General features: G+C 42.5%; 1 protein-coding gene and 1 pseudogene across 1 annotated transcript; both read left to right on the top strand.

Moving 5' to 3' along the window:
* Nucleotides 1-16,799, top strand: part of LOC102066819 (serine/threonine-protein kinase pim-1-like) — a 77,730-nt pseudogene extending 60,931 nt beyond the window's left edge.
* Nucleotides 16,800-18,881: 2,082 nt separating this feature from the next.
* Nucleotides 18,882-20,533, top strand: LOC141726483 (uncharacterized). Its single transcript, XM_074531387.1, has 3 exons — nt 18,882-19,023; nt 19,108-19,245; nt 19,412-20,533. The coding sequence occupies exons 1-3, from the start codon at nt 18,907-18,909 to the stop codon at nt 19,796-19,798; spliced, it is 642 nt and encodes a 213-aa protein (XP_074387488.1). The 5' UTR covers nt 18,882-18,906; the 3' UTR covers nt 19,799-20,533.
* Nucleotides 20,534-21,593: the final 1,060 nt, after the last annotated feature.

Raw genomic sequence — 21,593 nt, 5'->3', positions numbered from 1 at the left:
ACCAGACCCCCAGCTCTTCCCCTAGTGGACAAAGCTGCGCATATCCTCCTCCTCTGAGTCGCCCTGGGAGAGACGACGGGAAGCTGCAGGCCCGCCAAGCTGCCCAATCCTGAGCTGATCACATATAATAAAGGCATTAAAAAGGAGAAGAAGTCTCCTTGCCCTGTTTATTTCAGCTGGGGCGCTCGTCCGGAATAGCCACGCCGAAAGAGGACACCAGGACTGGCCATCTTGGACCTCCAGGACAGCTGGCTACCAGGACCAGAGAGATCGGCTCAGGAGCAGCGACGCAGAGGAGCACCGGAGCACCGGACTGGTGAGAAATCCGGTGGCTGGAGTGGGAGACGAGTGCATGTGTGTGTGAGTGAGAAGAGGGCCGGCAGCCGGACTTTCAAAGTGAGAGCAACCTCCTCAGTACCGCGTTTTTGGCCTTTCGCGAGAAAGCCGGCTGGGAACAGTAGGAAGTGAGTGGAACTAGTGTGAGTGAGTCATCTCCTAAAGGGGAAAAAAAAGGGCCCCCCCCCCCCCCTCCAGGCATGTGGAGGGAATAGTTGTATGAGTGGCTCGCACCCAAAGTAAGTCCTGACAGAGGGAAGTCAAGCAGATTGTAAGTCCCGAGAAGGATTCGGGTAAGATTTGTAAGTCCTGAGAAGGATTCGGGTGAAATGTATAAGTCCCGAGAAGGATTCGGGTAAGCTCAAGCCCTGCAGGCAAAGTAAGTCCTGACAAAGGAGTCAGGCCCCACCGAGAGCCATTGCAGCTGCGCCTCGAACTCCCGTGATGCTCCGCGGCCCCGTTAAACTGTATGATACCCGCGCCTACAACTCCCGTCACCTCCCGCGCCCCAGAGAGCCCCGTTTGAGCCCCGCAATGGCCCACCTGGACCCCGAAGGGCCCCAAATTCCCCTCCCTGACCTCCAAGGGCCCCCCTGGACCCCCAAGTGCTACCCCAGACCCCAAACTGTCCCTCAGAATCCCTGAGTGCTGCTCCAAGTGCCCACCCGGCTCCCCCAAGTGTCCTCCAGACCCTCAAGTTCTCTCTGAATTCCCTCTCCAGACCCAAAACTGTCACAAATGTGCCCCAGAAATGTCTCCAGGGACTGCAAAATGCCCCCCTTGACCCTATGGGAGAAAACAGTAAAAAAGATGACAGAAGTGCTAAATTATTAGCATAAAGAAGAAGAGATCAATAGCTGATAGTTGCCAATTAATTCATGAAGGGAATTATGTTACTTAGAACGGATGAGGAATAATTATTTTGGTTCCTAAAAATGCATTGATTTTTCATATCAATTTATAAATTGGGTAATAAAAATATTGAATAATAATATTATAAATAAGAAAAATACTACTATAACTTTAGTAATTATTACATTCTAATTTTCAAGTAAAATGCATAATTTTTTTTAATGTTTTGGGATGTCAGTCCCAGATGGGCGATGTCAGACATGGTGAGGCTGGAGATGAGGAGCAGGTTGTCCAAACAGGGTCAGCCTGCAAGGGGCTCATTCTTCTCTGTGCCCAGACCTCCTAAGGAGACATTCAGCATCAAGATCACCTGGGAAATGCTTCCATCCCCTCTTCTCTGAAATGAAAAGTATAAAAATATTCCCTTGATTAAGACCAAAAATCATGATGTGCACTTTGGAATCTCCTTCCTGAAGACAACTCCAAACTGACTCCAATCACTGCACAAACCCTGGAGACTCAAAGACAATGGAAGGGAGACAAAGAGCTCCTGAGGCCTTTCTGTATTTAATCAGCCCCACGCTGGATTTGGGGCTGGGTCCAGGAGCCTCAGGCACGCAGAGAAGGATGGAGAAGCTGCTCAAGGAGGCAGCAGCAAAACTCCAAGTGCCTTGGAGCATGGCTGGGCCCCAGGGAGGGCAGGGAGTGCCAAAGGCTGCCCAGGGCCTGGTGAGAGCAGATCCTTGAGGCCAAGATTGCAGGGAGCTCAAGGCTCTGAGCAGGGAACTGCAATGCTGAGCAAGGCCTGGCTTGGCTGGGTTTTCTCTCCTTTCAAGAGTCTCTGGGTAGACACTGTTGGTTTCAGGTCCGTGGTCCCTGTACTGCTCTTGGCCTGTTCTGGTTAGGGTGACGAAGGCAAAAAGCTCTGACAATGGTCCTGATGTTGTCTTATGTGTTCTATGGTTAGATGTGTTATTTTAATTCTTTATTTGCATGGTGGCTTGTTGTTCTAGGGGTTTTTATTAGGTCACTCTTTTCTGCTAGGTCTTATGGGATTTTCATATTTCCTTATAATGACATCATCCTCTTCTTTATGGTGTTGGGTAGTTTGCCATCTTAGATAAGAGTGGGAGTGATAGCAAAAGGCTTTAAAATCATAAAATTCAGGGAATTAGAAAGAAGCTAGACTTACTGGGGCCCTGGAAAAATGTTAAAAATAGACTCTGAAAATGTGAGGCTTTGTGTTTTGTCAGATCATGTGAAATTGCACCTGCATAAGGAGTATATGATAAATTATATACTTGTTAGATGTGATGATTGTTTAGTAATTAAATACAATTATTGTATTATCCTAAGAAGAATAATGAGAAGCTATGTTACAAGTTTGAGGAGGGGGTCACAAGGAGCCCATGCTTGGATAAAATCTATGTATACAATAGAACAATATATGTTTAATAATTAACATGAAAGTTATATAACGATAGAATATAAAAACATTTTCCTCCCAAATGCATGTTGGAGACAGATTTGGGTTTGCACCCCTGACACCCAGAGCTCTTCAATAAAAGCACCTGCATAGAATCATTCTCGTGATTATGTGCTTCTGAACACTACCAGGAGCAGTGAGGGTAACACCTGACAGTGAGGGGATTTACATAATTATAAACCCTTTAACTAGCATTGGAACTTAACTATTAAACATTCAACAAACAATCTATGACTAACATTGGAACTTTATATTATACTCCTTTAACAGTGAACTTTATATCAACTCCTTTAACAATGTATTCTCTACAATTTCCCCCTCTAATTGTTCGATTGTGCTCAAGCATGCATCAATTAGCAATTACTTCTTCTTGAAAGTACAGTTTTTAATATTGGTTGTAAATTTGCTTGGCATCTGGACGTTCTTGATCATTCATTATCATGATTACTTTTACTTCTTTCTTATTAAGCTCTTTTGGTATCATTACACTTGCTTGTACAGCAGATGTTACAACTTGGATTATACAGGGGAGCATGTAAGGTAGGAGGATTAAACTAGCAATTTCACATAAGATGAAAAAGGCTATTTTTTTCCACCAGTTTCCTTTTAATGACCAGAAATTGACCCACCAGCTGGTATCGAATGTAGGGGCCCACTCTTGTGTTCCAACATAAACTAACTTCCAGATTTCCTTTGAGATATTTCTAATTACTTCACTGCAGTCATCTATTTCTAAGCAGCACTCAAGGAGTAATATTTTCCACATGTGCTTCCTTCATGGGCTAGTAAATAATCTACTGCTAGTCTGATCTGATACACCACAGTTCTAGTCTGGGACAGTTGGTCATTTATGTGGTCTAAAGCTAGACAGGCTCGGTTCGATCCCATCTCCAATACTGCCTGTAATCTCAGAATCCAATTTAACCCCGTATAAATCGGGGTCCGGTGTCCCCAGGACCCATCTTGAGCCCAGGTCGCTGGTCCATAAGTGCAAATTATTTCCTGGGGGCTCCATATTGTGTTTTTCCGTGTCTGTGTTCCTCCAATTTCAATTAAGTTTCTTTTTGGTCAGGTAGATTTGTTCAAATCATTAAACACTGGGACCCGTAGGTTCAATCAGACTCTCTTGGGAGTAAGGAAAATGATGGTTTAATAATTCTGATAGTGCAACTGCTGCTGCACTCCCCGGGTAATTTAGTGTAAGCCACATTCCCACATATCCAAACCAGGTTTTCTGGAGCTTTCCAAGAAGCATCACTGATAGTCATTGGAAATTCCCAGTACTTGGATATTTCTCTCACTCCCCAGAATGGGTTTATTCCTTTTATTCCTTTATTTATTCCTATTTTTATTCCTTTATTTATTCCTTTTATTTATTCCTTTATTTATTCCTTTATTTATTCCTCTATTTATTTCTTTATTTATTCCTTTTCCAGTACACTCATGGAATTTAGATCCTTCTCGGTAGATATATCCCATTTCTTTCTTCCCAATGGATTTTCAGTATGTATTTTCTTAATTTAATAACAATAATAACAATAATAACAATAATAACAATAATACAAAAACAACAACAACAACAATAATAATATACAATTAATATATAATATATGCTATATTAATATATATTAATATATATTAATATATTATATTATATGATATATTTTATATAAAATAAATATATATAATATATTATATGCATTATGTTAATTATAATTAATAATTTATTTATTAATTTTATAAAATTTTAATAAAATAATATATTATAATAATATATTAATCAATGTATATAATATATAATATAGCATATATCCTATATAATACATAACATATTAATTATTAATCATTACTATATAAAATTATATATATTATTATATTATTATTATAATACTAAAATAGTATTTTTATTATTATTATTATTTTATAATAATAAAAATTTAATATATTAAAATGTTATTAATTATTATTTAATAAATAATAATTTTTTATCCAATATGTAAATAATGAATAATACTTCCAGTATTTATTGGGTTGTCTAGGGACCTACCCAGCTACTGGATGTTTTGTTTTTAAATATCTCTTACAGGACATTTCTCCTGCTGGGGTTTTATAAATTTATACATTTTATACATTTTCCCTTTCCAAGATATACACTACTCTTCTCCAATTATTTTAGACTTTAATTCCCACCATTCTTTTCCTCTTGCTCCAATAGTTGGTACTTTTTGTCTTGTTTGTGTCCATTTTAAGATTTCTATTGGTCTTAAGCTGATCCCTTCCCAAGGCCAGACTTCAGCCATTTGTGTATTTCCACAGATCCAGCAATTAGGTAAATTTAACTCTTTACTGATCTTTTCCACTAAGTCTATGAACAAGTTTTTCCCACAAGATATTTCTAGGTCTTCTTTCTCAATTTATTGATGTTGTTACTTCTTTCTCTTTTATTAAGTCTGCTGTGCCTTTTTGATTGGGCTTATGTTCAAAGCACAGCCAAGCATCTCCTATAGGACACTCCCCAGGCAGTCCTTGCTGGTAAGTGGCTATATTTTGTGAAATCCAATAAGTCTTCCCGTGCCCTTGGCAGGTTGCTAACAGAGAGAGGTTGGCACAGTTTAAGTTTAAATTTGTACGTACTCGTATTAAAGATCCAATTTCTTCCCCTCTGTAAAGGGGGCAGTAGCCCATTTAGCACATGGGCTCTTCTGACTTCCCAGCGTGTTGTTAACAAGTTAGATCAGTAAGAGCATTCCCAGGAGTCTGGTATGAGGCATTCCCCTAGACTCTACAACTTCTGAGCTGCACCCAGTGATTGGAGTGGCTGTTTTTAGACAGACTGTAGACTCACCCAGCCTTGCCTCCTGGTTATGCTTTTCTCCTACAGAAGAGCTCATTGGTTTTAGTACAGAGTTTTTATTCTCTCAGTGTCAACACATTTGACTTTTCTTTACTAATTTATTTTTGCCCTGATGGATGTTTTATAGGAGATTGCTTTGCACACTAAGATTGGAGTTAACTGGGGTGTTTTAACTTTTTAACACAAAAACATCTGAAATGCATCTGAAAACCTTGAACTCAATGGTCAGATGACTTTAGGAATTTTCGGTATCCAAAATGATAGATAAAATACTCACACCAAACAAATAACAAGGTATTTATTCTTATGCCTAATCCCACATAATCATAGTATGATTTTATGCTAATCCTACAAAATCATAATACACCTTATGTCTAATCCTACAAAATCATACGCTGAAACAAACAAATGCTCCAACACAAACTAAAACTTCTTCATTCTTTATTAAACACTAATAATAAATGCAACAGGAAAGTATCTACTTTTCAAACTCAAAAGCAAAAGATAAATAACATTAACTGCAATTTTTAACAGTTCTTAACAAGTTTTTTACTATTAACAGTCTTTAATAGTCTTTAGGTCTCCCCTGGAGGGTTAGCTTTAGATCGTCTGAGTGATTAGTCACAGTCCATTCATTAGAAGACTTAGTAGGAGATGTGGTTGGTTTTGACTATTCAGTGGGAGGTGGTACAGGTCCTTTAATCTGGGTTTTATGTGTCCACCCCTTCTCTTGGGTCTGTATGGCTGTATTGGTGGTGAGTAGGACCTGAAAAGGGCCTTCAAACTTTGAGGTTAAAGGTGCAGAGGTCCATGATTTAACTAACACCCAGTCCCCTGGATTGATGTTATGTCCCTTAGTGTCTAAGGGAGAGGTTTGAGGGAGATAGCTCTTTTTCCTAAGATCTTCTAACACACTTCCTATAGCCTTTAGATATTTTTGGGTGGCTGTCTCTCCTTCTGGATAAATTCCTGTGCTATATGGGGTTGTCAAGAAGGGGAGTCCAAACATCATAAGGTGAGACTCTTATACCTGATCGAGGCCTTGTTCTAATTTGTAACAGTGCTAAGGGTAGACATTTAAGCCAATTCATCTGGGTTTCTGTAACTAATGTAGTTAACCTGTTTTTGATGGTTTTATTCATTCTTTCTACTCTTCTGGAGCTCTGGGGATGCCAATGGGCTGTGCAACCTCCATTTCATTCCCAGGGCTTCAACAACTTGTTGTAAGACTTGGGCAGCAAAATGTGGACCTCGGTCAGAATCGACATTATTTATCAACCCATATCGGGGAATGATGTTTTCTAGGATTGCTTTTGTGGCTGCTTGGGCTGTCTCTGTTTTGGTCAGGAACACCTCTACCCAATGGGTGAGGTGATCCACGGTCACTAATAAGTGTCTGTGTCCCTGGACTAGGGGGCATTTCTGTGAAGTCTACCTGCACACTTTGGAACAGCCGCAAGGCCAACTCTCTTCCCCCAGATCAGACAGTACTCTTCTCATTAATTTGATTAATTTGTTGGCAAGTTAAACATCCCTTGGTAACTGCCTTTGCTATGGTACGTACTCCCATGCACATATGATCCCCTGGAAACTGGTCACATAATCCTTGTATTCCCCAATGGGTCAACTCATATAACTCTGTCATCACCTTTCGGGATGGAGCTTTATTTAAAATTTGCTGTCCATCAAGGGTCCACCATTCTCCATTTTCTTTTTGCTGTCCTCTCATCTTTTCTAACTCTCTTAATTCTTTCTTGACAAAGATCGGTTTTTCCTCTTTTGTTTCTCTACTAGGTGTTCCCTCTATCTTAAGAATTTTAATTGGACTACCTTGTTCCAAGGCTACTTCTTTCATTACTTGATCAGCTAATCGATTTCCCTTTATTTCAAGGGTGTCCCCTTTTTGATGTCCTTCTATGTAAACTATGGCTATCTCAATTGGTTTCCTTAGGGACTCTAGTACTAATTTTCTTAGCTCTTCATGTATTAAATTTTTGCCTTTAGAATTTAGGTACTCCTGTTCTTCCCATATTTTTCTGAATGCATGGACAATTCCGAATGCGTACCAGGAGTCGGTATAGATTGTTCCTTTATCTTTTTCTAGTAAATCTAGCCCTCTCTTCAGGGCACAGATTTCACAGCACTGGGCACACCAATTTGAGGGTAGCTTTCCTTTTTCCTCAACTTGCATGTTCTGCCCATCTATGCTTGCATACCCTTAGACCCGTTTACTAGCTACCATTTGTGATGATCCATCTGTAAATAAAATTCTCCCATATGGGAGGGGCCCATCTTCTAAATCTTCTCTCACTTTAGTCTGCATTTCAATAATTTCTAAACAGTCATGCTCCAGGTCTGTTAACAGCTCTCCCATGAGGAACTGGGCTGGATTTAAACATTTTGAAGTGACTAATTGGAGGCCCTTGGTATTTATTAAGATTACTTCATACTTTTGTATTTGGGCGACAGTTAGCCACTGAGGGGCCTTGTGACTTAAAACATCTTTCACATTGTGTGGAGTATGAACCTGGATCTTCCCCTTTCAGGTTAGTTTCTGTGTGTCTTCTATTGGGGTGGCTGTTGCCTCTATCACTTGCGCACAGGCTGGCCACCCTCTGGCTACTGGATCTGGTAACTTGGAGAGATATGCGACCGGCTTCCTGCATCCTCCCCAATCCCGTGTAAGGTCAAAGATCTTTTTAAGGTCTGGTAGGCTCAGTACAGGGGCAGAGGACAATTTAGTTTTCAGATTCCAAAGCTGTTCCTCATCATTTGAGGTCCAGATAACAGGCTCTGATTCTGTCAATTTGTCATATGGAAATTTAACGCTTTTAGTGATTTTATACTGAAAAAGCCATAATCTTCAATACTCAAACAAACCTAATAATTTTCTAACATCTCTTTTGGTCTTTGGGGCAGGGATGGACAGAATTCCCAAAATTCAGGAGGCCACAAAAGGCTTAGACAAAATGAAAATGATTCACTATTTTATGGAAGTCTGGCCTAAGTTAAACCTGCAGGGGGAGTGGCCATGGTACGGGACAAGAGATCCATGGATGTGTTCCCAATTAAACCAACACCTGAAAACCCGAGAAAGTCCCAATCTTGAGCAGTTAACATATGCTGCATGTTGGCAGAGGGATACCACTGGCAATGTTATAAAAATCTGTAAACTACAAAAACAGGAGGAAAAGAATGAGGGGAGAGAAGAGGTTAGTTGTTAAGTGGGACTCCCTTGATTACTTACCTCCTCCTCCATTCCCTCCTATTTACCTGGCAAGGCCCCAGGCTCCTCTCCCAGATCCGATTTTACCTCTGGCCTCTCCATCCCCAGAATCAGCAGCCGCTCTGATCCCATTACCACCTCCAATTAACACTCCTATGGTTATTACTCCTACCCTAACCTCAACTCCCTTACCTGCTCCAAACACTACTGTCCCACCTCCGTCTAAAGCAGTTATTTCTCCAGTCTCCCCCTCAACCTTTTCAACAGTCTCTCCAGCCCCACCTCCAGTGTCCCTTCCTACGGGTTCAGTTTCTTCCCCTTTACCTACTGCTGTACCATTACCCCCTCCTAACTGGGAGGTGAGCACCTCCATCTCTAACCCAGTTAGTATAAGTCAACTAGCCCCACTCCTCTTGTTTCTTCCCAGAAGGGTAACCTTACGGAGGGACCTTACTGTAATACAAGATCAAAAGCTTCTAAAGTGGAGAAGCTTTTTCCTCTTAGAGAAGTCCCCTTGGGTGGGATACGTGGGGGACTTGGGTTTGTGAATGCCCCATTAACAGCCACTGAAATTTGAGGCTTTGAAAAGGATTTAGGGGAGTTAGTGGAGGATCTGGTAGGTATATCGAACCAAGTAAATCTATTTCTAGGCCTTAACATTTACACCTGGGGAGAGCTGGACTCTATTTTTAAAATTTTGTTCAGCGCTGAAGAAGTGAGGATGATCAGGGCCACAGGAATGCGGATCTGGGAGTGAGAAAATTGTTCAGGAGATCCCAGTGACCAGAAATTACCCTCACAGGTCCCTGAGTGGGACCCTAATGAAGAGGAAGATAGAATGAACATGGAAGAGTATAGGTCTCTTGTTGTGGTGTGTTGCAATATCCTGTTTTACCTTCTCCCTTCCCCCTCGCCCCTCGCTGAGTGTGCCCTGTCAATCAGGCTAACATACCAGCAAGGCGTCGTGTGATAGGTGTCCCTAGTACCTGGAGACCCTGCCCCTTCACCTGGTTGGTGACTCACCTGTCCCCTCCCCTTCCCCTGTCCTGAGCTTAAAATGTGAATGAGACCATGCGGCACTATTCTGTTATCAGCAGTAGCCCAGTGCAGACATATCTGTGCTCATGGAATAAACATCTGGCTACCTTCTAGCAGAATCCGCTCCCTTCTTTTCTTCACCATCGCCAGAAGCTCTCCCCTGAGGAGAACGGAGTCCTGTCTTGTGCCCCGCTGCACTCTGCCGCCAGCCAAGGTATCTTTGAGGTATAACACCGCAGAGCTGCCTGTGGCCCAGCAGCGAAGGTCAGAACTGGCCTGGGCACCATCTACCTGGTTATATTGGGATACTTATTCCAATAGTCTCTGATGGTTAGAGGAATAAAGGAATCAGTTCCCCAAAGTAATAACACAAAACTAGCTTTTGACAGCATGCAAGAAAAGGACGAAACCCCAGCTACTTGGCTTAATAGATTAAAGAGGAACTTCCAATTATATTCCAATATAAATCCTGATAGCTCGGAAGGCTAAGTACTTCTAAAAGTGCAATTTGTTACAAAATCGTGGCTGGACATATGGAGAAAGTTAGAGAAAATGGATGACTGGCAGGAGAAGGGAATAAATGAACTGTTAAAGGAAGCTTTAAGGATATATTTAAGGAGAGAAGAAGAGAAAACTAAAGCTAAAGCTAGAATCATGGTAGCTGTAGCCAGGGAAAGTCTAGGGGAAACCAGAGATCAGCAGGGACAACCATCGAGAATCAGTGAAAATGGATGAAAGTCCTCCTTTGAAACACCCAAAGATAAACCTATACTACCTCCATGGGTGGATACAAACAAGAGACCAGGGGCACCACTGAGTGGCAGGAAATGTTATTACTGTGGAGAGATAGGACACATAAGAAGGGATTGCAATAAACTCTTTTTGGATGAGGCAATGCTAAAAGAACAAGAGGCTCTTGAGAGACTCCTGAGGGATGACAACAAGGGGTGTCAGGGGCTTTACATTTTAGGGGACCCAATGTATCATCAAGAAGAGCCTCTGGTAAACTTTGAAGTCGGTCCCTAAAGTGAGGAATTTGAATTTTTAGTTGATACCGGAGCAGACAGATCAAGTATAACGGAATTACCCGCAGGAGTGACGACTGGGAGAAAGGTCTGTGAGGTGATGGGAGCAGAGGGAAAATCATTTAGAGCCTCCATAGCTGAAAACGTAGAAATTAAAGGAAACGGAAGGCAGTGTGTGGCTGATTTTATCTATTTACCTAATCTAGAAAGTAATTTACTAGGAAAGGACCTACAGGTCCAATTAGGAGTGGGGATTATCCCAAAGGATGGGAGAATGATAGTCCAGATCATGAAACTGACATCAGGAGATACAGAGCAGATAAACCCAGAGGTTTGGGCAGGACCAGGAAAGAGGGACTATCTAGACATCCCACCAATAAGAATCGAAATGCAAAAAGGAATTCCTCCCATTCAAGTAAAGCAATACCCAAGGTCTATTGAGGGAAAAAAGGGACTGACCCCTGTGATTGAGCAGCTATTAGAGGAAGGTATCCTGGAGCCGTGTATGTCTCCCCACAACACCCCTATTTTAGCAATCAAGAAGGCAGATGGAAAATACTAATTGGTCCAAGACTTAATGAAAAAAAAAAGAGAACTTTAACCAGGCATCCAGTAGTCCCAAATCCCTACACCCTCTTGAGTCAGATCCCAAGGGAGCATGCCTCATTTACTATTATAGATTTAAAAGATGCATTTTGGGCATGTCCTCTTGCTGAGGAATATAGGGATTGGTTCATGTTTGAGTGGGAACATCCAGAGAAGAGGAGGAAACAACAATTAGTGTGGACGTGCCTACCCCAAGGATTTACCAAGTCCCCAAATCTTTTTGGGCAAGCCTTAGAAGGGCTTTTAGAACAATTCAACCCTGAGAGCAAAGTACAAATTCTACAATATGTAGATGACTTATTAGTATCTAGAGAGGAACAGAATAATGTCAGGGCAACAAGTATACACCTTTTAAATTTCCTAAGGCAAAGGGTTTAAAAGTATCTCAGAATAAATTGCAATTTGTGGAAGCACAAGTTACTTATCTGGGACACATAATTGGGAAAGGATATAAGAAATTCAGTCCTGAAAGAATTTCAGGCATACTATCCATACCAGCACCAAAAACTAAGAGAGATGTCAGAAAACTATTAGGCTTATTTGGGTACTGTAAGTTATGGTTAGACCAATATACCCAAAGTGTAAAATTTTTATGTGACAAATTAGTAAACGCTGACCCAATAGAATGGAGAATTGAGGATGATGAAAAACTAAATAATTTGAAAGATAAACAATCCTCAGCACCTGTCCTAAGTTTGCCCAATCTGGAAAAAGAATTTGACCTATTTGTAAATACCAAAAAAGGAATTGCTTATGGGATGGTAGCCCAAGAGTGGGGAGGGTGTAAGAAACCAATTGCTTACATCTCCAAACTGCTAGACCCAGGAGCTAGGGGCTGGCCCGCCTGTATTCAAGCAGTTGCTGCAGCAACCACCTTAATTGAAGAGACTCAAAAACTCACCCTGCGATGTAAAATAAGAATCCATACACCACATGATCTAAAAACAATTTTAAGGCCAAAGTGCCCAGAAGTGGCTTACTGACTCCAGAGTATTAAAGTATGAAATAATCTTAATAGATGCTGATAACCTAGAGCTGGTAACCTCTAAAACTCTAAATCCAGTGCAGTTTCTCTCTGGAGAGCCATTATTAGAACTAGAGCATAACTGCTTGGAACTAGTGGACTTTCAGACCAAAGTTAGGGAAGACCTAGAAAAGCTACCTCTACCTTATGGAAGAAAATTATTTACTGATGGGTCTTCGAGAGTAGTGAAGGGAAAAAGGATGTCTGGATATGCAATAATTGAAACTACAGAAAAGGAAGACGTGACATTTACCGAGAAGGGCAAACTGCCTTCTAGTTGGTCAGCTCAGTGTTGTGAAATCTATGCCTTAAAGAGGGGACTTGACTTATTGGAAGGCGACCAAGGGACAATTTACACTGACTCACGGTATGCCTTTGGAATCGTTCATACATTTGGAAAGATTTGGGAGGAACGTGGGTATCTGAACTCCAAAGGAAAAAACTAAGTGCACACAGAACTGATAAGATCAATATTAGAATCTCTACCTAAACCTGCAGAGATGGCAGTGGTACATGTTAAGGGACATCAGAAAGGGAATACCATCGAGGAAAAAGGGAATCAGTTAGCTGACCAAATGGCTAAGGAGGCAGCATTAAACTCAGGGGAGCCAGTGAAATTACTCAGGTTAAACAAAGTGTTAGGCGAAGAAAGGAAAGGAAAACTAGTATTCAGTGAGAAAGAACTAAAAGCAATAAAAAATTTAAAAATGCATTGGGGGAACCAAGGGGAGTGGTTGACACGAGATGGGCGTAAATTTTTAAATAAAGCCCTAGCCAAGAAAATGTTAACAGAGATACATGAATAAACCCATTGGGGGGTCCAAGGGTTATGTGATCACTATTTAAGAGAAAACTTATGTATTGGAATACATAAGTTAGCAAAAGCAGTAACTCAGGGGTGCTTAATTTGCCAAAAACTAAATCAAAAACTGATGAGGCAGACCATACAATGGGGAAGAGAATTAGCCCAAAGACCATTCCAAAACATTCAAATAGACTGCACTGAAATGCCCCCTGTACAGAGTTGCAAACACTTATTGGTAATAGTTGACCACCTTACTCATTGGGTAGAAGCCTTTCCAACTAGAAAAGAGCCCGGAAAAGCGGAAATAGTAACCAAGATTATCTTAGAATTCTAACATCAATGCCCGATACGAGTTGGTGAACAATATTGATTCAGATAGGGGACCACACTTTATCGCACAAGTATTACATAAAATAATTGAGGCTTTAGGAATAAAACAGAGATTACATACCCCATGGCATCCTTAGAGCTCTGGGAGGGTAGAAAGAATGAATAAAACCCTCACAAATATATTAACAAAATTAATTGCAGAAACGTAGATGAACTGGCTCAAATGTCTACCCCTTGCCCTTTTAAGGATCAGGACAGGACCCTGATCAGATATAGGGGTTTTGCCCTATGAAATGATGTTTGGACTCCCATTTTTAATGACTCCTTATAGTAGTGGGGACTATTTAGAAGGGGAAATAGCTACCCGAAAGTAAATAGAAACCATTGGAAAGACCCTAGAGAGTCTGAGAAAAAGAGGATATCTTCCCCAAACTTCCCCCCTTGATACAGATGTGCACCAAATAAGTCCGGGAGATTGGGTACTAATGAAGTCATGGAGCATATACCCCATTAACTCCAAAATTTGAAGGATCCTTCCAGGTATTACTCATGACGCACACTGCAGGAAGGACACGAGAAAGAGGCTGGACTCACATCACTCGAGTCAAAGGACCGGTACCACCCCCCCCAAACAGCAGACTGGATCCAACAGCACCAGCTACAGACGCTTCCACGTGGGTTGCAATCCCGAACTCGGACAATCTCAAAGTTACCTTTAGAAAGAGACCAAAGGTTGCTTAGAAAGACTGATAAAAGTACAAGAGATATATTAAAATTGTTATACATTTATTCAAGTCATTATTATTTATTGTTATTGTTGTTGACTTATGAATGTAGAATTTTTAGTTTGTGTTGGAGCCTTCGTTTGTTTTGGAGTATATTATGATATTATTGGATTAGAGATTAGAGTGAACATTTTGTTCACTGTTTGGTGTAAAGATTTCATATATTATCATGAATATAGAGAATGGGTTCCTCCATCTCTTTTAAACTGTTCAAGGTTACAAGTTGAAGAGTTATAAGAATTAAATGTTAGTATGATAGTTAAGTTCAAAAGGTTATATCACCAATAGAGTTCTAATAATCTATTTTTCTCCAAGGAAAACCCTGAGGGTTTCAAACCTACTCTTCTACAGAACATTCCTCAGGAGCTATTAAATTGATAGGAAGTGGGAGGAAAGAGAAGGGAGAAAGTTCCCCAATCCTAAGAGGCAAGGCCAGGTGAAATCATGGCAGTGGTTCATACTGGACTCTTAGGAGGACTGGTGCTATTCCTGTTCATGGAAAGTATAGGGAGTAAGGAAAATCCATGTACTATCACCCCCTAGACAATGGGGAGAACCTTGCGTCACTGATAAGGGTTCACACCAATGTAAATCCTTATTTTTTAACTACTCCCAGTTATTTACCTGTCAAGAGGACTGGAAAGTCTATTGGATTGCGAGAAGCACTGCCTCATTTCGGCAACGCTTACTTGGAGAATGCCCCGTACGAAAAACTTGGTTTTGTTTTGAGCATGAAAGTAATCAGGAAGGACTGAAAGATCTAATAAAGGAAAGACAATTAACAGTAACCACCAAAAAGGACGAATTAGAAATGCCCTTAGGGAAGAACCTATTCCTAGACCTAGTTGAAAGAATTAGTAAGGAACTAAATCTAACCAACTGCTGGGTCTGTGGGAGTACTAAAATGACAGAGATTTGGCCATGGGAGGGGATTCGTTTAGGACCATTAGAAATTCTAAGGTGGGAACAATCAGGACAGAAACCTCACATTTTAGGACAAAGAAGGAAAAAACAATGGGACTTAAAATCTAAAGTAATTGGGGAAGAATGCATAATAAGGGCAGGGAAGAGAAATAATACCCCAGAGGGAAAGATGGCATGCAAGAGTATCTAAAGATTGAAGTCTTAAATGCTAGATGGATTCCTCAAGAGCCAAATCAATACTGGTCCATTGGGAAAAAGGAAAAGGGGTGTGTTTATCATGAAGGGTATAGCTGCACAAATGTGCAGAAAAAGGGGTAAACCTCTTCTGGAAAATAAGACAAACATATAAATACTGGGAATACCCTTGGGAAGTCCAAGACATCTTTTGGAAAGCCCCCGATCATCTATTTTGGATTTGTCGCAACACAGCCTATACTACTCTTCCAGGAGACGTATTATATGTTATAATAATATAATATATTATAATATAATAATATAATTTATATATAGATAATATATAATATATTATATATATTAATATAATATAATATAATATATATTATACATTATATTTTATTTATATTATATATAAAATTAATATAAATTTTATTTATTTATTATTAAATAATTTAGTTATTAATTAATTAGTTAAAATTTTAAATTTTCAATTAAGTTGCATGTGTCTTGGTTTGGAAAGACAGGAGCCTGCTAAGCTTCTCCTGAAATGGAGAATGCAAACTTTCTTTCCTTTTCTGAATTGCTATAAATTTTAAATTAAAGGGATTTAATTTAATTTAAATTAAATTATTTTAAATTAATTTTAAATTAATTTAAATTTTGAATTTTTAATTAAGTTGCTTGTGTCTTGGTTTGGAAAGACAGGGGTCTGCTAAACTTCTCCTGATATGGAGAATGCAAACTTCCTTTACTTTTCTGAATTTCTATGAATTTTAAATTAAGGGGCTCTGAAATAAATAAATAAAAAAGGATAAAATAAACAATGCTGGTCTCTAGAACAACAGAGACAACAAAGTCAGAACTCAACCTGACACTTTATGTTGGCAGCAATCTAATTGGAATTGTGATTGCAGTCTACCTGAAGTGTCAGGTGTGGTTCTGTTGGAGCAGGGTTTTGTTTTCTTGTAGAAAAGGAAACATAATTACAGTATTCTGCAGAATTACAGTGTTCTTCTTCTGAAGATCTATTGGAAGAAGAAGCAGCTGCAGTTTTTTCTGGGGAATCCAGTGGAGAAAGCCGTGCTGCTGTTTTAGATTATAAAAATTATAAATTGGATTATAAATGGATTGATAAACTGGATTATAAATACTTGGCTCCTCCCTCTGGGCGGAGCATCTCCCAATGGGATGTTACAGTTCTTATCAGTCATGCACTGATATTTAACAGCTTATCAGCAAAAGTTCTTTCTCAAGGGAGGAAGAACTTTTTCTTTTTCTTCTCACCTGCATTTTCTGTGTTTGCAGGTTCTGCTGGAATACCTGCTGTCTGACAGGGCAGAAGTGCAGGAGAGAGCCATCGACAGGATTAAGGCACTCTGCCATATGCTGACTGACACTGCCCCCAAGGAGGTATGGACTGCTCACCCTCCATCCCTGTGTCCTGGCACAGCCACAGCCCCAGAACTGCCCTCAGACCTCACCTCAACCCTTCTGCTCCTCTTCCTCAGGATGATGAAGATGAGGATGAGGAAGAGGCTCCCAGAGCCCAGATCCAGATCCCAGTCCTGGGCAAGCTGCTGGGCAATCTGTTTTTCATGCTGTTCAAGCCAAATGAAAGCATGTCAACGGTGGTGGAAATTCTCAGCACCCTGATGGCGTTCCTCTCTGAGCAGAAAAGTAAGATAAGCTGTGGTGGGCTGCATTCCCCACTTAAACCTATTTGTCCTCCTTGGCCTTGTGATGGCCCCTTGTTCTTGGTGTAGGTGCCACCATCACTTCTTTTTAGGTGACAATCCAGAGAGTTATGTCCAGCCCCCAGAAGATTGGGAACCTGAGATCACCTCCTGGGTGAATGCATCCAACGCCTGGAAAGTTGAGGTATGGAGCCATCCCACCTTGTGGGACTCTCACCTGTGGTATCAGCGGGGGGATTTGTGTGTGAAAAAGGGCACGGAATCAACGGGGACGTCCCTGGTGAAATGAGAATTGTGAGGAATTGTGGGTAAAAATGTGAGGAAAGGGCGGGAAACGTGAGGGGAGAAAAAGGGTGGGAAACACAAGAGAAAAATGGTGGGAAAAGTGAGGGGGAAAAGTGGGAGAAATGTGAGGGGAGAAAAGGAAAGGAAACATGAGGGTAGAAAAGGGAGGGAAACGTGAGGGGAGAAAATGGAGGGAAGCGTGAGGGGGGGAAGGGTGGGAAAAGGGGATTAAAGGATAGGAATGTAAGGGGAGAAAAGTGGGGGAAATGTGAGGAGGTAAAATGGCACTGGCTGGCACTGACCTCTGCTCCCTTCCTTCCTGCCCCAGGCCTTTGGGAGATACCTTGGGCCGGATGAGAGGATGGGAGTCGTCCTTGAGGCCATTGAGATTTTGGGACGCTTCAACATCAAGAACAAGGATGGGCCTGTGGCATTTCTGGAGGAGGTCATGAATACCCCTGAGATGTGGCTGATGGATGTAAGTGACCTGTGGTGGGATTGCTTTGTCTTTGAGCCCTGCCAGGTTCCTGCCTCCATTCCCCTCCTGAAGCCACCTTGAGGCAGCTTAGCAAGATCTGCCTCACCTGCTCTTGCTGTTGTTGCTGTTTGTGCTTTTCCCTGGTATTTTGCCCAGGGTGCTGATTCCAAACCTCTGTTCAGATCTGGAATTAACCTCTGTTCAGATCTGGAGGAAGGTCTGAGCAGAAGGGCCCAGCTGAGGCACATCTTGCTTGGGGCACTCAGTGCTCACAGCCAGTGCGTGGTTTGCTTGTCCTGGGAAGTGCTGCTGTGCTGATGCTGAGCTGCCCAGGGGAGCCAGTGAGGCTGCTCCTGCATTGCCTGTTGGATGTTGCAGATGTGCCTCTGGGCTTGTGTGTGTTTGTGGTTTGGGGCCTGGCTGGGAGGTGTTGTGGACCTGTAGGGCACGTGGTGGAAGCTTCCAGCAGCAGCGTCTGAAAGAACAGCCTCTGTAGTTCCCCACACATGCAAAATGTGGCCCCATAAAACGCCGATAGAGTGTTGTCCCCATGCACATGAAGTATGGGAGTGCTGTCCTCAGACACCTTTTTGCCATCTGTGCCTGGTGTGGTGGCCTATTTTATCTGAATTTCCTTAAAGGGATGGGCAGGGCAGCCCAAGATGCAGCAGCAGCAGCACCCTAACCTGTGTTCCCTGCAGGTGCCAAAGGTGGTGAGACACATCTTTCAGTACTACAACGAGGAAAACACCGCAACTGCTAACAACTTTCACTCCCTCGTTATCTTCCTGGCCGATAAGTGGACTGACAAGGTCGTCCCCACAGCTCTGGAGGCCACACCAATTTTCAGGTACTGGCCCTGACCCACCTGGAGGGCTTTTTTCCTGTGGGGAGGTTATGGCTGCCAGACCCAAGCCCAGGCTGCGCAGCCATGTTGACAGCGCTCTGCCTTGCAGTGACAATGTCAGCCTGTGGAAGGCCATGTTCTCCGTGCGTGAAACTCTGGAGAAGGTTGTGAAGGAGCTGCAAGTCCAAATCCAGGACTGGCAGGATGACATCTTGACTGGGCAGCAGAAGTCGTGCCTCACTTTCTTAGCTGTGAGTCCTCAGGGAAAGCCCACGTGGCCTTGCCCTCAGCCGTGCCAGGGGAGCCCTGCCAACTCTCTGCTTCTTTTTTTCCAGATGCTGACCTACGGTGATGTGCTGGAGAAAAGAGTGAGGCCACTCTACAAGAACATGAGACTTGTGAAGTCTCCAAAGAAGGAAATGGTCCCTCTGGTCCTCAGGGCTCTGGAGACTCTGTCGGAGAGTGACGATATGGTGAGCAGGCATCTATCAGGGGCAGAATGTGGCACCTGGACTCTGAGGTCTCAGAGAATATGGTGGCTTGGGGATGGTGCTCTGAACGCCCTGCCTGCCATGATGTGGCCTGCTGGCTGTTTTGAGAGCTGAAATTCTCACAGAATGGAAACTCTCTTGTACACAGGCCAAGAAAATGAAAAGCCTCCTGCCCGAGATGCTGAAATTCCTGGGAAATTGGTCCTGGGACATTTCAGTGATGGCTCTGGACACCTTCCGCAATGTTCTGGGGCAGCTGAAGAAGAAAGAGGCCAGCAGCATGGCTCTGAAGGCCGTGGAGAGACTCTGGAAACTGTTTGATGCGGTAAGGCTGAGTCTGACACCACAGAGGGGCCCTGGGAGCAGCACTGGAAGCAGGTCCTGCTTCTCTGGGCTCTCCTGGGATGGATTCTGGGCCTTGCAGCCCACGCAGGGACAATCCCGATTTGCGCCGATCCTTCAGAGCGGTGAGGATCAGGCCGGTCTGAGCTGCCAATGCAGCAATGGAGGGATCCTTCTCTCGTGTTTCCATTAATCCAAGTTCTACAACAAAAATGGAGCCCAGATGAGGCCTTGTGGAAGCGTTTCCCTCCCTATTCTCCCCTCACATTTCCTGCCCTCAGTTTTTCTACCCTTTTCTCCCCTCACCTTTCCCTTTTCTCCCTCACATTCCTGCCTTTTTTTCCCTCACTTTTCCCTCCCTTTTCTCCCCTCATGTTCCCCACCATTTTCTCCCCTCACCTTTCCTGCCCTTTTCTCCCCTCATGTTTCTTTCCCTCTTTTTCCCCTCACGTTTCCCGCCATTTTCTCCCCTCACATTTCCCACCCTTTTATCCCCTCACATTTCCCTTTATTCCCCTCATAATAATCCCCCAAGGCTCCCCACTCACTCACCGGTGAGAAGCGCATCCATGGTCGCCTCATTGCGCCCTGCCAGGCGTCGTGCAGCCAGCCCTGGGCACAAAGCTCCATCAGCCCCTGCTCCTCACCAACATGGCCGCCCTGCCCTCCCCTCAGCAGCCCGGGGGTGGAACAAGGCAAGATGGCCGCCAAAGCCACCTGTGATGGCAGGGAAGGCACAAAAGGGATCCTGGGGACTGGGACTCACCTAAGAATCTGAGGGCCGCCTCTCGCATCGAGGCCTGAGGGCTCAGCAGATAGGGCTGGCTCTCCAGCACATATTGTTCAGCCCTGCTGCTATCATCATCATCATCGTCGTCGTCATCGTTGTCATCATCGTCATCGTCGTCATCGTCCTCGTCGTCGTCATCGTCATCGTCATCGTCGTCGTCATCATCAAGCGAAGAATGCCCTGGCGTTTGAAGGTCCCTCTCAAAGGCACAGCCACGACCGGTCAAAGTGAGGGCAGAGATCCAGATTCTAGTCCTGAGGAAGCTGCTGGAACATCTTTTCAAGGCGCTCAAGACACAAAAAGCTGATTTATGCCTCTGGATGGCCTCAGCCAAGTTCATCTTTGGGCAGGAAGGCAAGAAGAGCTGGTGTGGCCACATGACCCCGACGCATCTGCTGGTGTCACAGAACCTGAAATATCTGAAATATTCTGAAAATGCTGCAGGCCACAGAGAAGAATCCTCGGATTCTGGAATCTCTGGATCTCTGAAATCCTCGGGGAGGAGTTGGTGTGGTTAGATCCAAGCCCAGCCACAGACCACTCTGAACCCCCTACATCTATTATTAGTTTAGATAGACAATTTAGATAAGTAAACAAGATAGATAGATTATATATGTTACTAACATCAATATACTAGTAACATATATATATTATTAATAGATATTACGAATTTTACGAAAATAGAAACATTAGGAATATAGACATTAGGAATATAGACATTATTAGGAATATAGACATTAGGAATATAGACATTAGGAACATATACTATGTTATTAATCTAATAAACGTTGTTGTTCTATTATATGTAGTAGTTTGATATATATATTAACCCCAATAAACGTTGTTGTTCTATTATATGTAGTAGTTTGATATATATATAACCTTTTTAAATGAAATACCGAGCTTACTTAAATTGACTGCAGAATTGATAATGAGTGCACCATAAAGGTGCAGAGGAACTTGGTGGGGAAAAAGTGAGAATTATGGGTGGGAAAAGTGAGAAGGAAAGGGTGGGAAATGTGAGGGACAAAATGGTGGGGAACGTGAGGGGAGAAAAGGGCGGGAAATATGAGGGGAGAAAAAGGCTGGAAAATGAAGGCGAAAAAAAGATTAAACTTTAGTGAAAAGGATGGGAAATGAGAGAAAGAAAAGATATGAAACAGAAGGGGAGAAATGGTGGGAAACATGAGGGGCAAAA

The sequence above is a fragment of the Zonotrichia albicollis genome, chromosome 35, assembly GCF_047830755.1.
Source record: "Zonotrichia albicollis isolate bZonAlb1 chromosome 35, bZonAlb1.hap1, whole genome shotgun sequence".
Classification (NCBI taxonomy): Eukaryota; Metazoa; Chordata; class Aves; order Passeriformes; family Passerellidae; genus Zonotrichia; species Zonotrichia albicollis.
The sequence above is the reverse complement of the archived record's forward strand: the minus strand, read 5'-3'. Positions and strand labels throughout refer to the sequence as shown.

Excerpts from the sequence above, each read along its gene's own strand:
- LOC141726483 (XM_074531387.1), top strand. The coding sequence starts at position 18,907 with ATGTTCTCCGTGCGTGAAACTCTGGAGAAGGTTGTGAAGGAGCTGCAA. Across the intron at positions 19,024-19,107 it reads CGTGCCTCACTTTCTTAGCT|ATGCTGACCTACGGTGATGT; the intron begins GTGAGTCCTCAG and ends CTTTTTTTCCAG. Across the intron at positions 19,246-19,411 it reads TGTCGGAGAGTGACGATATG|GCCAAGAAAATGAAAAGCCT; the intron begins GTGAGCAGGCAT and ends TCTTGTACACAG.